Here is a 15,481-nt window from a genome sequence, read left to right as displayed (position 1 = left end):
ATGAACTGAGTTCTACAGTACCTTGGAAAGAAGGAGAGGAAAATCTGCCCATGACAGTGAGGAGAACGGGGGGTGAGATGAAGAAGAGTGATTAAAGGTTAGAAAGTTTATCCTGAAGAAATGACAAACATAGGCCAGGCATGGTAATACAGGTTTAAAACCCCAGCATTGACAAGGCTATAGCAGGAAGATTATAAGTTCATGGCCAGCCTGGACCACACAGAAATATTCCAGGCTAGACTAGGATATATATTGAGTATTTGTCTTGTAAAAAACACAGGGAGAGGAAAAAAAGCCAGTGTGATGGCGCATGCCTATAATCCCAGCACTTGGGAGGCAGGAGCAGATGGAGCTCCTTGCAGTGGAGGCCAGCCTGGTCTACAAGGGCGTCCAAGACAGCCAGAGCTGGTGACACAAAAACAAACAAACCAAAAAAGACTCCAGAAAAAAAATAGTATTAAGTTTGTAAGAAGGAAAACCACAATATCAGAATTTAAAGGACAAAGCATACTGTGCTGGGAAGTGGGGAGTTGAGGCAAAGATGTGAAACAGAAAGTTTTCAAGGATGAAACAGAAATAAATTTTAGCACTACTGAGATGTCTGAGAGGAGAGAGTAAGCACAACAATGTAGAGAAAGAAGAGGGCAGGGAGCCACTACAGAGACTGAGAGGCAGGAGGGGAAAGAAAAACTGTCTAAACTTCTGGTCCGCCAATTCTTTAAACAGACACCTTGAGGACTAACCGCCAGCAGAGACTCATGGAAACACTGGAAAGGATCAAGTAGGAAGGTACCAGGAACGCAGGTCAGCATGACATGGTAGCCATATGGGCACAGAGCCAAGTACACTGAGAAGATCTAAGTGTCAACATGTCTAGCAACAAGGCCATTGTGAATGGTAATTTAGCTAGGCAGTGAGAGAGATGAAAGGAAGCTAAAAAGTAAGGAGAATCAGCATGAGTACAAACACATGAAAGGTGAGGGATGCTGAGAATTAATAGTGTAAGCATGGGTAGAGGCGGAGGAAGGGCAGAGGTCAGGGTACAGGTGGGATAATCAAAAGTATCTAAAAAGGTTTCATATAGAAAGCCAGTACTTTACATGTTAGTTTAAATATATACTTTTTAAAAATAGGAGTTTAACACAGATATTCTACATGGATGGACAGTTATCCTAGAAGACAGATCCACTAAATGATAATCTCAGTGTAGGTAAGGATACCCCTATAAGTCAAAGAAGCCTTAGAGACCTCCCAATCTGACATTATAGGCATTTGATGCAAGTATGCCCAGCTTTTTATGTGGGTGCGAGGCATAGAGTTTGGGTTCTCATACTTGTATGTCAAGTCTTTTACAAACTGAGCCATTTCCCCAGCCCCTAAAGTGATATTTCTTGGTAGTCAAGCATTTACCTGTGTTTTTCTTCCTCTGGTAAAGGTGGCAAAACATAGATGTCATCCTGTCTTTGAACCTGAGTGAGACTGGGTGGCGCTTCATGTCTGGGAAACACACAGAATGGTCAACAATAAATAAATAAAAGAAAGGCATCTTGGGTCAATCCTCTTCTCTGACTTATTATTCAAACCCTGCTCAAGGACAATGGCTGACTTTTCCTTGTCTGGCTCTCCCCTCCCAGCCTGGGTCTCCCCTATACTGTTGTCACAACAACCAAGTGGAAGAAAAGCGAAACTCCGTAGAGCTGCTCACAGCCTTTGCCACAGCCCCAGCTACAGTCAGGAAGGGCTCTATCAAAGTCAAGCTGGGTTGCAGTGAACCCCATAGGACAACACCTACACAGCACACGTGAAGTCCTGTGTTCCATTTCCCACAACTCTTAAAAAACACATAAATCAGTAAACTAGTTAATTAAAAGAGGAAGCACTACGACAGCACTTCTTTCTCCTTAGTCACGATTCCTCATCCCCAAGTCCAACGCTATCTATCTGCTCACTCCTCTCCTGACTCTACCTATTGTTAAATGAGACAAAAAGAGAGAACAGCAGAGTCCAATGAGTGTCTGCAGCCACTGTGGTCTTCCTCTTGCCTTGAGCTTCTGAAAGCAGTTTTCAGAGCCTGTCTCTTCAGAAAGGTTTTCAGAAGTTTCTCGGTGGTTTTTCTCGAGTCAATGGATGCAGAATCCTTCCTCTGCCTTCTCTTTGCCTGTGAAAATGAAGCATGTGGGGTCTACTAACAGCAATTTATCATCTGAAATTAGGGACAACAGTTGCTCTAGTGATTCCTTCTCTACTTGGTTCGTTTCCCTGTCACCAAGGACACTCAAACACATCCTCAGAAAGGTATCTCTTAAGCAGGGGCGCCGCAATGAGCAGTTAGCAGCCCAGCTCAACAAAATGGGCACCACCTAAACAGATACTCTAAAGAAACCACTTTCAGGATTCTGGTCATCTCAGTTAAGAGGTAAATTTGAGCACTACATATATAATAGACTCATAAAAGTTTTTAAAAGAGAAACTGTTCTAAGCCTGGCATGGTGGTGCAAGGCTTTAATAGCAGCACTCAGGAGGCAAAGAAAAGTGGATCACTGTGAGTTTAGAGCCAGCCTGAGTTTTATAGAGAGTTACAGTCCAGCCAGGGCTACATAGAGACCCTGTCTCAAAAAAAGAAAGAAAGAAGACTGGTAAAGATAAATGTTTAAAAACAATTTAAATTAAATCAGGTACATGTCAAAACTGCTCATTGAAAACATACAAGCTACAGGGTAAAGAAGTCTTGAAGGGGGAACTAGAAAGGGAGGCAACATTTGGATGTAAATAAATAAAATAACTTTAAAAAGAAAAGAAAACATACAAGCTGGGGGGTTGACAGGTACATCTTTGATTCCAGCACTCAGGAAGGTGGATCTCTGAGTTGGAGGCGAGGATGCTCTACACAATGAGTTCTAGGACTGCCAGGGCTAGACAGAAACCCTTTCTTGAACTCCCCATCTCCACAAAAGAAACAAAAGGCCCATACAGGCAGACGTACACAAATGGTTAACAATAGATGCATATACATGTATGTATACAATAACAACTGGGGAGAAAGATGGCAGGATTTTGAAGGAGACTGAGGAGGGATATATGAAAAGATTTAGAGGAAGGAAAGGGAAGGGAGAAATGTTGTAACTGAATTTAATATTTTAAAATTTGCTAATGGTGTCTAAAGAGAAAATCAAATCACATGATACTTACCAAGGTCTGTTTCTTTAGCAGCGGAGCATCACCATCAAATACAAAAATAGGGCGGATACGAAAAAACAAGAGTTTGCAGAGCCGGTGGAATAATGTGAGAAGATGAGCATTTTCTATCACATTCCCATGGCTATCTCGGACTCCTTTAAGTGCTTGGTTTAGCCAAATGCTAATATCTGGGGGAACCAGTAAAGGAAAACAGTTGGCAATTTTCAGCTTCATCCTCAAGACTTCAATATCCAAGATATGATACCGCCAAAAAGAGAGCATTAAACACATTACAAAACATTAATAGAGAAAAGTTAATGGGTTATAAACTTAAACAGTGTAATTCTCTCTATAAGCCAGTCAGCGTGCCAAATGCAGAAAACTTGGCCAGACACCAGCCATATTAAGGTAGCGAACTCTCCTAAAACAAGTCGCTATATTCTCTTCTTTTAGTTTATTCTTTCTCAATTTTTTTCAAAGATGCGTTTCCCCCCTTAATATACTTTGCATTTGTTCCGAAGCATGAATCTCCTCTTTGCCAGATCCTGTAACTTACCTTAAGAGGACTTTTCTGCTATAATCTTTCCTAGGCCTACTTCTTCTATCCAGTCTGCACCATTTGTAGTCGCTACCTCAAACCACCTACCACACCTTGCAAACGTGTCTCCAAGACTAGAGCCGTGCCCTGTCCTAGATAACCTGGCAAACATCTACTTGACGGCTTGAAGGCATTTCACACTCACATTCAAACTCTATGCCTTCCTCCATTAAGCTGCTCCTGTCCCACCTCAGTGAATCGCTTTTCATGTAGGCCTCAGTTCTGGGTATCAGTTCTTGTATCCTCCTCATCCAGCCAGTATGAGACCAGTTCTACCTTGCAAGCACATCCAATCTTTAATATTGCAGCACTATATTATTATCAACAAAGTTCATGCCTAAGACCTGTGTAATCAACCTATCAAAAACAAAAAATTAGCAAAAGAATTTTTCAAAATGTTTTAAGTAATTTAAAGATTTTGTTTGGTCACACTCATTAGCTATTATAGGTACATGTGACCTGCAGGTTTGCCACACCTGGAAGTACAGTGAGGTTTGCCAAAAAAAAAAAAAAAAAAAACTTAAAAAAAAAAGATTTATTTTATGTATATGAGTACACTCTAGCTGTCCTCAGACACACCAAAAGAGGGCATCAGATCCCATATGGTTGTGAGCCACCATGTGGTTGCTGGGAATTGAACTCAAGACCTCTGGAAGAGCAGTAAGTACTCTTAGCCAATAAACCATCTCGCCAGCCCTACCAAAAAGCTCTTTTAACAAGAGCCTTTTGATGCTTCCCATTGACTTTAAGATACCATGCCCAAACCCTTCATGACCAATAAAATCTATAAATGATCTGGCCTGTGCTCATATCTATTGTCATATTTTAAGCCACTACATTCCTGTTAGAAACCATTCAACTGTTTCCTGCCACCAAAGACTTCTCCCATACCAACTCACGCTCTCCTACTGAGTCGCAAGCTATGTACACTCTCCTGGCCTCAACTAACACTTCCAGATATACACTTATATGATGTGTATTATTATATGGCAGAAATATGAGCATCTAACACTGAACCCTTACAGAGTACCTTTCTGGAGTATAACATCCAGTAGGGGGAGCACCAAGCCTGTAAGCAACCTTGTTTGTCTAAACAAATTCTGTTTGCAATACAACCCTGCCCCCAATAAGGCCTAACATATTGTAGATAATATGTATTATTTGTTTAAAAAATTTGGACTTTTAAAAATTAATGTGCCTTCCGATCTGGGCTGATTCCCTGAGCAGACCTTGCGGCCAGTTCCAAAACACCCAAAGGAAGATTCACTCCCAAGCACTCTAACATCCCCAGGATCATAGGATCAGAGGTGAAGAGGACACATCAGCCCCAACACCAGAAGTAACTGGAACCAGCAGGACCTGGGCACCCAAAAATTCCGCCTGACCAGTGGCATGGGGTCCTTCTGGTCTGAACCAGTGCCCTGAGCAGACTTTGGGCATGTTCTCTGTAGCCAGTCCCACAACACCCAGAAGAAACTCCACTCCCAGGTGCTGTAACACACCCAGGACCACAGGACCACAGGATCACAGGACCACAGGATCACAGGATCACAGGAACACAGGACCACAGGATCACAGGATCACAGGACCACAGGACCACAGGATCACAGGACCACAGGACCACAGGATCACAGGACCACAGGACCACAGGATCACAGGAACACAGGACCACAGGATCACAGGATCACAGGACCACAGGACCACAGGATCACAGGACTACAGGACCACAGGATCACAGGACCACAGGACCACAGGATCACAGGACCACAGGATCACAGGACCACAGGACCACAGGATCACAGGACCACAGGACCACAGGACCACAGGACCACAGAACCACAGGACCACAGGATCACAGGATCACAGGATCACAGGACCACAGGACCACAGGACCACAGGACCACAGGACCACAGGACCACAGGATCACAGGATCACAGGACCACAGGACCACAGGACCACAGGATCACAGGACCACAGGACCACAGGACCACAGGACCACAGAACCACAGGACCACAGGATCACAGGATCACAGGATCACAGGATCACAGGATCACAGGATCACAGGACCACAGGACCACAGGATCACAGGAGCTTGGTCACACCAGGATCTCAGGGTCCCAGAGGCAGCTTGACTCCCAGGGGCTCTGACACACCCAGGATCTCAAAATTACAGGATCCCAGAATCACAGGATCACAGAGACAGTTGAACTCTGAGGAGTTCTGACACAACCAGGATCACAGGGAGAGCAGGCCCTGGTCATATATAGCAAGAGCAGGTAGCACTCGAGATAATCAGCTTAAGAACAGAAGCAACAGAAACCAAGGCTACTCGGCATCATCAGAAACCAATTCTCCCACCATAGCAAGTCCTGGATACATCATCACACCAGAAAAGCAAGATTCAGATCTAAAATCATTTCTCATGATGATGATAGAGGGCTTTAAGAAGGTTATAAATAACTCCCTCAAAAAAATACAAGAGAACACAGGTAAATAGCTAGAAGCCCTTAAAGAGGAAACACAAAAATCCTTTAAAAAATTACAGAAAAACACAATCAAACAGGTGAAGGAAACAAACAAAACTATCCAAAATCTAAAAATGGAAATAAAAACAATAAAGAAATCACAAAAGGAGACAACCCTGGAGTTAGAAAACCTAGGAAAGAGATCAAGAGTCATAGCATCACCAACAGAATACAAGAGATGGGAGAGAGAATCTCAGGTGGAGAAGATACCATAGAAAACATTGACACAACAATCAAAGAAAAAAAGCTCCTAACCCAAAACATCCAGGAAATCCAGGACACTATGAGAAGAAGAATTCTAAGGATAATAGGTATAGAAGAGAGTGAAGATTCCCAACTTAAAGGGCCAGTAAATCTCTTCCACAAAATTATAGAAGAAAACTTCCCTAACATAAAGAGATGCCCATGAACATACAAGAAACCCACAGAACTCCAAATAGACTGAACCAGACAAGAAATTCCTCCCGACACATAATAATCAGAACAACAAATGCACTAAATAAAGATAGAATATTAAAAGCAATAAGGGGAAAATGGCAAGTAACATATAAAGGCAGATCTATCAGAATTACACCAAACTTCTCACCAGAGACTGTGAAAGCTAGAAGATCCTGAGCAGATGTCACCCAGACCCTAAGAGAACACAAATGCCAGCCAAACTCCCAATTACCGTAGATAGAAAAACCAAGATCTTCCATGACAAAACCAAATTTACACAATATCTTTCCATAAATCCAGCCCTACAAAGGATAACAGATGGAAAACACCAACACAAGGAGGAAAACTACACCCTAGAAAAAGCAAGAAAGTAATCTTTCAACAAATCCAAAAGAAGATAGCCACACAGACATGATTCCACCTCTAACAACAAAAATAACAGGAAATAACAATCACTTTTCCTTAATATCTCTTAACATCAATGGACTCAATTTCCCCAAAAAGCCATAGACTAACAGACTGGATACATAACCAGGAAGGACCCAGCATTTTGCTGCACAGAGGAAACACACCTCAGTGACAAAGGCAGACACTACCTGAGAATAAAAGGCTGGAAAACAATTATTCAAGCAAGTGGTCCCAGGAAACAAGCTGGAGTAGCCATTCTAATATCAAATAAAATCAACTTTCAACCAAAATTTATCAAAAAAAGATAAGGAAGGACACTTCATACTGATCAAAGAAAAAAAAATCTACCAAGATGGACTCTCAATTCTGAACATCTATGTTCCAAATGCAAGGGCACCCACATTAATAAGACAAACTTTACTAAAGCTCAAAGCACACATTGCACGCCACACAATAATAGTAGGAGACTTTAACACTCCACTCTCAACAATGAACAAATCATGGAAACAGAAACTAAACAGAGACACAGTGAAACTAAGAAAAGTTATGAACCAAATGGGTCTAACAGATATTTATAGAACATTCATCCTAAAGCAAACGAATATACCTTCTTCTCAGCACCTCATGGTACCTTCTCCAAAATCGACCAAATTGGTCACAAAACAGGCCTCAACAGATACAAGAAAACTGAAATAATCCCATGTACCCTATCAGATCAACATGGACTAAGTCTGGTCTTAAATACCAACCAAAAAATACCTGAAAGCACACGTATACATGGAACCTGAACATTTTACTCAATGATAACTTGGTCAAGGAAGAAATAAAGAAAGAAATTAAAGGCTTTTTAGAATGTAATGAAAATGAAGACATATCATACCAAAACTTATGGGACACAATGAAAGCAATGGTAAGAGAAAAACTCATAGCTCTAAGTGGCTCCAAAATAAACTGAAGAAAGTTTACACTAACAGCTTGACAGTATACCTGAAAGCTGTAGAACAAAAAGAAACAAATATAGCCAAAAAGAGTAGGGAGCAGGAAATAATCAAACTCTAGGCTGAAATCAACCAAACAGAAACAAAAAGAACTAAAAGAATCAACAAAACCAGGACCTGGTTCTTTGAGAAAGTCAACAAGATAGATAACCTTTAGCCAGACTAACCAGAAAGCACAGAGACAGTATCCAAATTAATAAAATCAGAAATGAAAAGGGAGACATAACAATGAAATATATCTTAAAATAATTACTCTGTTTGTTGAATATTAACAGTTGAAAATATTAAAATCACGTTCTCTAACATCATGGAAATATTGTTGATAACTTTTCTCACTGTGCTTGAAATTGGCATTTTTTAATGTTTAACTTCAAAGGGTTTTTGCTAGTTTGAAAATTTTAAAATATACTGATAAAATAATTTCTCTCCTAGAAAAATAGATAATCTTTTTTAAATAAACTGACTGTTAGACAATGTATACAGATATATAATGCAGTTTAAATACTCTCTCACTATGTCAGGTGGTATCAAATAAGGGCTTTTGAATATATTTCTTAATGATTCATTTTCAATATTTTATGCTCTTTTACCATGCTTAACTCCCAAAGAATATTTTGTATGCTTTGAAACAATTTAGTATTTAATAGGATCCTCAGTTATGGATAGTATTAAGTATTCATTAATGATATTGTTAGGGTTTGAAAGGATATGAATATAAAAGTTGAACATTTTTATGTATTATAAAAATACTCAATATTATTAATATGGTTGATGTATAAAATGCATTTAAATAATAAAAAAATTAAGGGAAAATAAATAAATAAAAATTAATGTACAGTTATTCATTTACTACTGCAAAAGTTGCTAGTGTATTTTGTGTTTTAAGCCAATATCTTAGGATTTCTACTTGCTATGATAAAACACCATAACCAAAAGCAAACTGGGGAGTTTATTTGGCTTACACATCCACATCACAGTCCATCACTGAGGAAAATCAAGGCAGCGACTCCAAGAGAGCAGGAACTTGGGTACAGGAGCTGCTTAGCTGCTTGCTCCTCATGGCTTACTCAGCTTGCCTGCTTATAGAACCCAGGACACAAGCCCAGGGGTGGCACCATCCACAATTGGCTGGGCCCTCTCCCATTAATGGCTAATTAGGAAAAGCCCTATAGTCTTGCTTGGTCTTCCAAAGGAATTTTCTCAATTGACTCTTGATGACTCTCATGCCATGCCAAGTTGACAATATGTGTGTGTGTGTGTGTGTGTGTGTGTGTGTGTGTGTGTGTGTGTGTATCTCCATCCCTATATGTTAAAGAGCTCCCATGTAAAAGTAAATCCAAGACCCTACGGAGATACATTAAACATTGTATTTGTGAGCAAGACAAATGCACCCCTATGTCTGAGATGCACATATCCTAAAAGAATTGACACATTAAGTGCCAAGAAATAATAGGTCAGGAGAGTAGTTATGAGTTTAGCACTCTAGTTACAGAAGGGAGACGAGACGCAGCAAATACAAACGCCTAGGGCAGAGCCACGTCTACACAGTTCCCTGTGGTGGGCGCAGGGGTGGGGCACTTGGGTATGGAAGCTGATATACAATATACACATCTGAGCAGTTTCCAGAATGACTTCGGGCCTTAGGAGACATGTAAAAATCAACTGCAAGGAGAGTAGTTTTAAGAATGTTACAGCAGTAGGGGAGGGTATAGGGAACTTTCAGGATAGCATTTGAAATGTATATAAAGAAAATATCTAATACAAGAAAGAAGAAGTATGAAAATCCATATAACAAAAAAAAAAAAAAAAGAATGTTCCAGCAGCCCACATGAAAGGAGATGATAGTGATGGTAGGTCTCAGACATGAGTGATCAGGTCCAGGATCCAGCTTAGAGCAAGCCTTCTGCAGTCTCAGTTCTACTCTGGACAGCTACTCATACTTGGTCCATTTCTGCTTGCTACACTGCCATCAAAAGTGTCTATACAATCAATCACTTTTGACTTTAGAATTGAGAAAACTCAATTTCAGAGTTAAGATACCTCTTAACTCATATATATGAGTCTAGGGCCTACAGCTTCTGAGAAAAGATTAAACCCCATGTTCCTAAAACACTAAATCACACTGAAATAATTCCTTTTCACATTTAAATTAACCACAGCTTACCACTTCTCATGGAAGGCCGAGAGTTCCAACATGAAACTCTTAGTTAAAAAAAAACAAAAAACAAAAAACAAAAAAAAAAACAGATAAAATCAGATAGGCTGAAAGAATTTACACAGTTTGATTAGTCAAGCTTCAACACAAATGTGGCAAAACTAAACTCCTCAAGGGTTAGAAGAATTAAAGAATGAAGCAAAGGCAAAGTCAAAACTTGCTTTAGAATTTAAACTCAAAGAACCAATAACATCTGAAAATAAATGGGAATTTTCCTTAGTCCTGGAATTAGGTGACTGGAGACTAAGTTAATCCATGTTGTTCATGTGTCCAGTGAGGGTACTATCTGCTTAATACTGCCAATGCACTAACAGATGTTAAGGTCAATAATGAGGAAAAACTAATCTGTTATTTCCTAACATTTTTTTGACACAGACATAAACTGTTTAAATAATACACTCAGCTATTCACATGGTCTAAAACCCAAACAGTTTATTTGGAAAAGTATGTAAATTACAAACCTGAGATAATTGTGGATGATTTATTTATTAGCAAACCGAATAAATTTCTAACACCTAAATTTCAGATATCAGAATTCTCATGATGAAACACAGAAAATTAAATTACAGAAGTAACCAGATTACATGTGAGTGTAGGCAAAATCCCTCACGATTTTCTTTAAACGATCCATTATTTCAGAAGAGCTTAATAACCTCATAAACATAACTTCACACCCCAAATGGAACACAGCCATTTATGAATAATCTACATGGATTACTTTTCATTTGACAACCCTGAATGCTAGGATGCTTAACTTCCTAATTGTTTATAAGGGCTGGAAGAGAAAATAACGTAACTCCTTGATGGTGTTGTCAGCAATACTTTCTCACAAAGATGTGAATGGAACTCTGGTTTATCATACATACTAAGAAAGTGCTCTACCACTACTAAAACCCTTTGATGAGAATTTAAGAACCCCCTCACTAAAAATTGTTCTTCCATCATAAATAATGAAGAAATCCTTAAACAGCAGTGACGCCGAGAAACCACTAGGGTTTATGGTACCCTGTGCAAAGACTTGTAAGACAAATTTTTAATTTTTGTCATTGATGTATTTGGCATAAAATGTGATTTTTCAAAACTGCAAGTTCTCCATTAATTATAAGCTGGGCACATCGTGAAGAACTGACATAGTTTACAGAATGGCATGGCATGCCACCACCTACGGACACACGTCCAGGCATGTACGCACATTCAGCAACTATTTACAGGAATTTCTAGTTTTCATTAAGAAAACTATGTAAAAGTACCTTCTAAGATAAAAGAGGCACTGTGAAACGGGCCGTGGAACAGATAAACGTAAACAAAACTTCAAAATTGGTATCACATTTTCAAAGTGGGAGAAAAACAAAACTCCAATGACACAAAACTAAAATGCACACACCCATCACAGAAGCTGGAGGAAACTAATTCACTATACACCGTATGAACTTTTTTTATTCCAACAAACAAGAGGTAACTATTCAAAAAGGAGGGTGGGAGGGTTCGGAACTCTTCTTTTTTTTCCCCCCCTCTACTCTGACAGAATGACTTCTCAGATGTACAGTACTACGGAGCCTGACGCTATACCAAATTTTATCATTTAAATCTCCTTATTCTCCGCGACAACTCTGTAGCCACTCTGCTGTGAGAACTAAAGCATAGGGGGCACAAAATGGGCCGGCCTAAGGAGCGCAGGCCTGCACTCTAGATAGACAGACACCCAATCGACCCCCAGCACCAAGTCCCGGACGAAGCCCAGTCGCCGAGCAGGCGCTCATCCGGCGCTCCGGAGCCGCCTTGAAGGATACCCACGGCCAGCACCTTGCCCTCCAGCGCCTCCGGGCTGACCCGGTGGCCCGAGCACTCCAGCAGCTTCCACAGCCCCTGCACTCCCATGGCGCAGGCGCTCTCTCTCGGCCGGGCTCGCGGGGCCTTTGTTTCCCGTTAGGATAAAGGACGCGCCCCGCACCAGCACGCAGCGCCACCAACTCACGCAGAGCCCACCGCTCTCCGCCTGGAACCCGCTGTCACCAGGGCTTGAAGGAGGAACACGGCGCTGACGCACTTCCGGAGCGGACCCGGTCTCCCGAAAGAACAGCGGAATTTAAATGTGGTGGGAGGAGCAGAAAGGTTTCAGCCCCAGTACTGGCACGCCTAAAAGTACTGAGAAGCAGCACCGGTGACGCCAGCGCCGAGCCTTCCTCCGGTCGCGAGTGATTTCTCCCGCTGACCAAACGATGAAACCTCTTGGCTTCCAAGTGAACGCGAGGGTTGGGATTCCCGCGTTGACACTTGACACGTAAATCCCACGCCCGAGCACTCCCGAAGTCAGTGTGTGTGGCGATTCGGTTTTGAATCTGTGCCTCTGTTCGGCTGACTGTTAGGCGCAAAAAGTGTTTGCACATATTGGCTTTCTTAATGGAGTGAGGTCTCCTTTGTGCATTTTCAGTATCAGTCTCCCCATTGCCTCCCCAGCTTTGCCGATTTGGCGCCAAGTATTGGGTTCGACAAGAAAAGAACGGAAAGATGAGCATCTTGACTTTGGTGAAGGCAAATATTTTCACAACGTGCAGTAACTGGATGGCAGTACAACGCAGTGCTTAACTTTGAATTTCCTCCAGCATCTGAAACTTTGAGTTCCACAATTGGGAAAAATGACTTGGGGCAGAGTAGAGCCAGGAAAAGACACGATATGCACATTCTAAATCGAATGCAGCCCTTTGAGGCCTTACTATAGAGTTAGCTCTGTGGAGATTACGTTTCTTCAGAATTTCTTCTCCGTCATCTGTAAGCAGTACAAAAGAACAATCTTTTACCGAGCAGAGTGAATATGGGCAAAGCACTTAGCATACAATGGCTCAATTTTGATGGACGGTATTGTAATTATTCAAACCCAGTAAAAAGATTGATAAGAAACAATAGATAGCCCGACATGGTGGCACAAATATCTGGGAGATGGGCAGGAATATCACAAGCTCAAGACTCACATGGCCTTGTCTAAGAAAAAAAAAAAAAAGGAAGGGATAGAAGTAGATAATTTCTGGGGAAAAAAATTCATTTACAGCTGAAGTCTATCAGAAGTCAAATTTTAGCAAAAACGTATCTATGTCCAAACAGGTGGTTTACAGTTTAGCATTCCCTCAATGTGTAAAATTACGGACTTTTGCATTTTAGTAAAGTCGTATTTTACTGAAGGCAATTTAATTGCCTGTTTAATTTTTATCACTTCCAGCAGTAGACTGTAAACATGTTGAAACTGGTATCAATCTTGATGAGTGTTACACCCCTTCCTTAGTAGTGCATAGCGGGAGTTCGTCAATGTTGCTTAAGTGACCTCTCAAGTCTCAGGTCTGATGCTCCCCAGGACATTTTGCATCCTGTGGAAAATATTTGGAGTAGAGGTCATGCAGATGATAGTTCAGATCTTGGCTGGACCGCGGAATTACTATGTATTCAGGTCAGTATCCATGTAGAATTCAAAATTCACGTGTTGAATATAAGTACTGCACAATGTGCCTGTATTCAAAGTGATTTTTAGAAAATGATTGTCAAAACAATAAGGCCATTAGGCACCTAAGGGCACATGAACCAGAACTTAACAAAACCATTTCTGTGTCTGACAGAGTCATGGTCAGTAATAGATCACAAACATGAAGATACGTCTAAGTCCATGGATGTGATTTCTACCTCACCATTGATATACAGAGAGACTATCAGGGTGGCCTCTAATCCAGTATAACGGTTATACTAATAAGAAGGAGTGGGAACATCATAAAGTATGCCCACAAATACAGGAAAGGCCATGGGAGGACAAAAAGGGTGACCAGCTTCAAGTCCAAAAGATAAGAAACCAAATGTGCCAGACCTTGTCTTGGTCTATGTAACTGTGAGGGAAAAAAAAAACGAAACAAAAACAAACTTGTTTTTAAGCAACCTGAGTACTTTATTATGAAAGCTCTAGCAAACTAAGAATCTCTATAAACGTAGGCAAGATGCTCCACCAATGCAAACCTCAGTTTTAGCTGGCACACGTCACTACCACCAACAGCTGGGGTGCTGTTCTGATTTTCCTATGAAAGCACCTAGAAAGTGATGGCATAGAGATCAGGGCTTTTGTTTTGTCTTTATTTTTTTTTTTAAGTGAAAGATTGGCAGGGTAGAAATGCTAAGAGTGAAACTGAGTTAAATAATGCCATAGGTTCTGGAGTGGTTGCCTAGGCTCACTCCATGGCTGTAACAAAGCAACTTGAGAAACACTTCAGTTGCTATACCTGCTTTCTATGATGGGATATACCCCTGTAACTGTAGTAGTGCATAAAGGATTAACAGGTTCTATAAATGTGGTGGTTTCAAAATACTTGGCCCATGGGAAGTGGTACTCTTAGGAGGTGTGCCCTTGTCAGAGGAAGTTCATCACCAGGGGTGAGCTTTGAGGTCCTATTCTCAAGCTCCTCCTCGTGTGGAAAAGAACCTTCTTCCTGGATGCCTGTGGAAGACTGTCCTCTCCTGGCTGCCTTCCGATCAGGATGTAGGACTCTCAGCTCCTTCTCCAGTGCCATGCCTGCCTGCAGGTTGCCATGCTGATAACAGACTAATCAATTAAGAACACATTTTCAAAATAATAATTATAGCAAGCATTTAAATAGCTTTTCAACTACTATTATAAATACCATGCTCATTAGCGTAACCGTTCTTCCACATCACTACCAAAGAGGACATAATCTCACAGGTGAGACAACTTGTAACTTCTGAGCCAATCAGTATCCTTCCTTAGAAGATCTATGACAATTTCTAAGACAGGTTGACTAACAAATCAAATAGGAATATTACTAGTTTTCAAAAGGGACTTTGCAGGACCTCTTACCTACATACCCTGAAAAAAAAAAAAAAAAAAAAAAAAAAAACTCCCACTGAATTCAAACATTCTGTGCTCTAAGTCATCTTTAAATCTGTAAGCTTAAGTTTTAAGTGGTCAGATGTCTGTCAGTGATTTCAATAAAGCATATGATTAGTGTACAGGAAATAAACTCATCTTATTTTCCCAGCTGTCACTTTGTTCTTAAGGTTTACATCTTATTTTGCATTTGTATTCTTTCCTCTTAGCTCTTCAAACCTATTGCTTTGAAATACTCAATTGA

The 15,481-nt window shown here is 40.7% G+C and overlaps 1 protein-coding gene across 3 annotated transcripts in view; it reads right to left on the bottom strand.

Annotated features, from left to right (window-relative positions):
• Window positions 1-13,354, bottom strand: part of Ercc5 (excision repair cross-complementing rodent repair deficiency, complementation group 5) — a 34,313-nt gene extending 20,959 nt beyond the window's left edge. Inside the window, exons 1-4 of one of the 3 annotated variants that reach the window (XM_030253066.1) lie at window positions 12,152-13,354; window positions 3,190-3,365; window positions 1,967-2,158; window positions 1,411-1,497 (exon numbers count right to left, since the gene is read on the bottom strand). Coding sequence is in view for 1 of the 3 variants with exons in the window: in NM_011729.2 (NP_035859.2) it covers window positions 1,411-1,497; window positions 2,043-2,158; window positions 3,190-3,365; window positions 12,152-12,239 (467 nt within the window). In the remaining 2 variants the exon portion in view is untranslated. The remainder of the gene's footprint in view (window positions 1-1,410; window positions 1,498-1,966; window positions 2,159-3,189; window positions 3,366-12,151) is intronic. The other 2 variants (XM_006495890.3, NM_011729.2) reach the window with 2 other exon arrangements.
• Window positions 13,355-15,481: the final 2,127 nt, after the last annotated feature.

Source organism: Mus musculus, chromosome 1 (genome assembly GCF_000001635.26).
Source record: "Mus musculus strain C57BL/6J chromosome 1, GRCm38.p6 C57BL/6J".
Taxonomy (NCBI): domain Eukaryota; kingdom Metazoa; phylum Chordata; class Mammalia; order Rodentia; family Muridae; genus Mus; species Mus musculus.
This window is presented reverse-complemented; position numbering and strand designations above follow the sequence as displayed.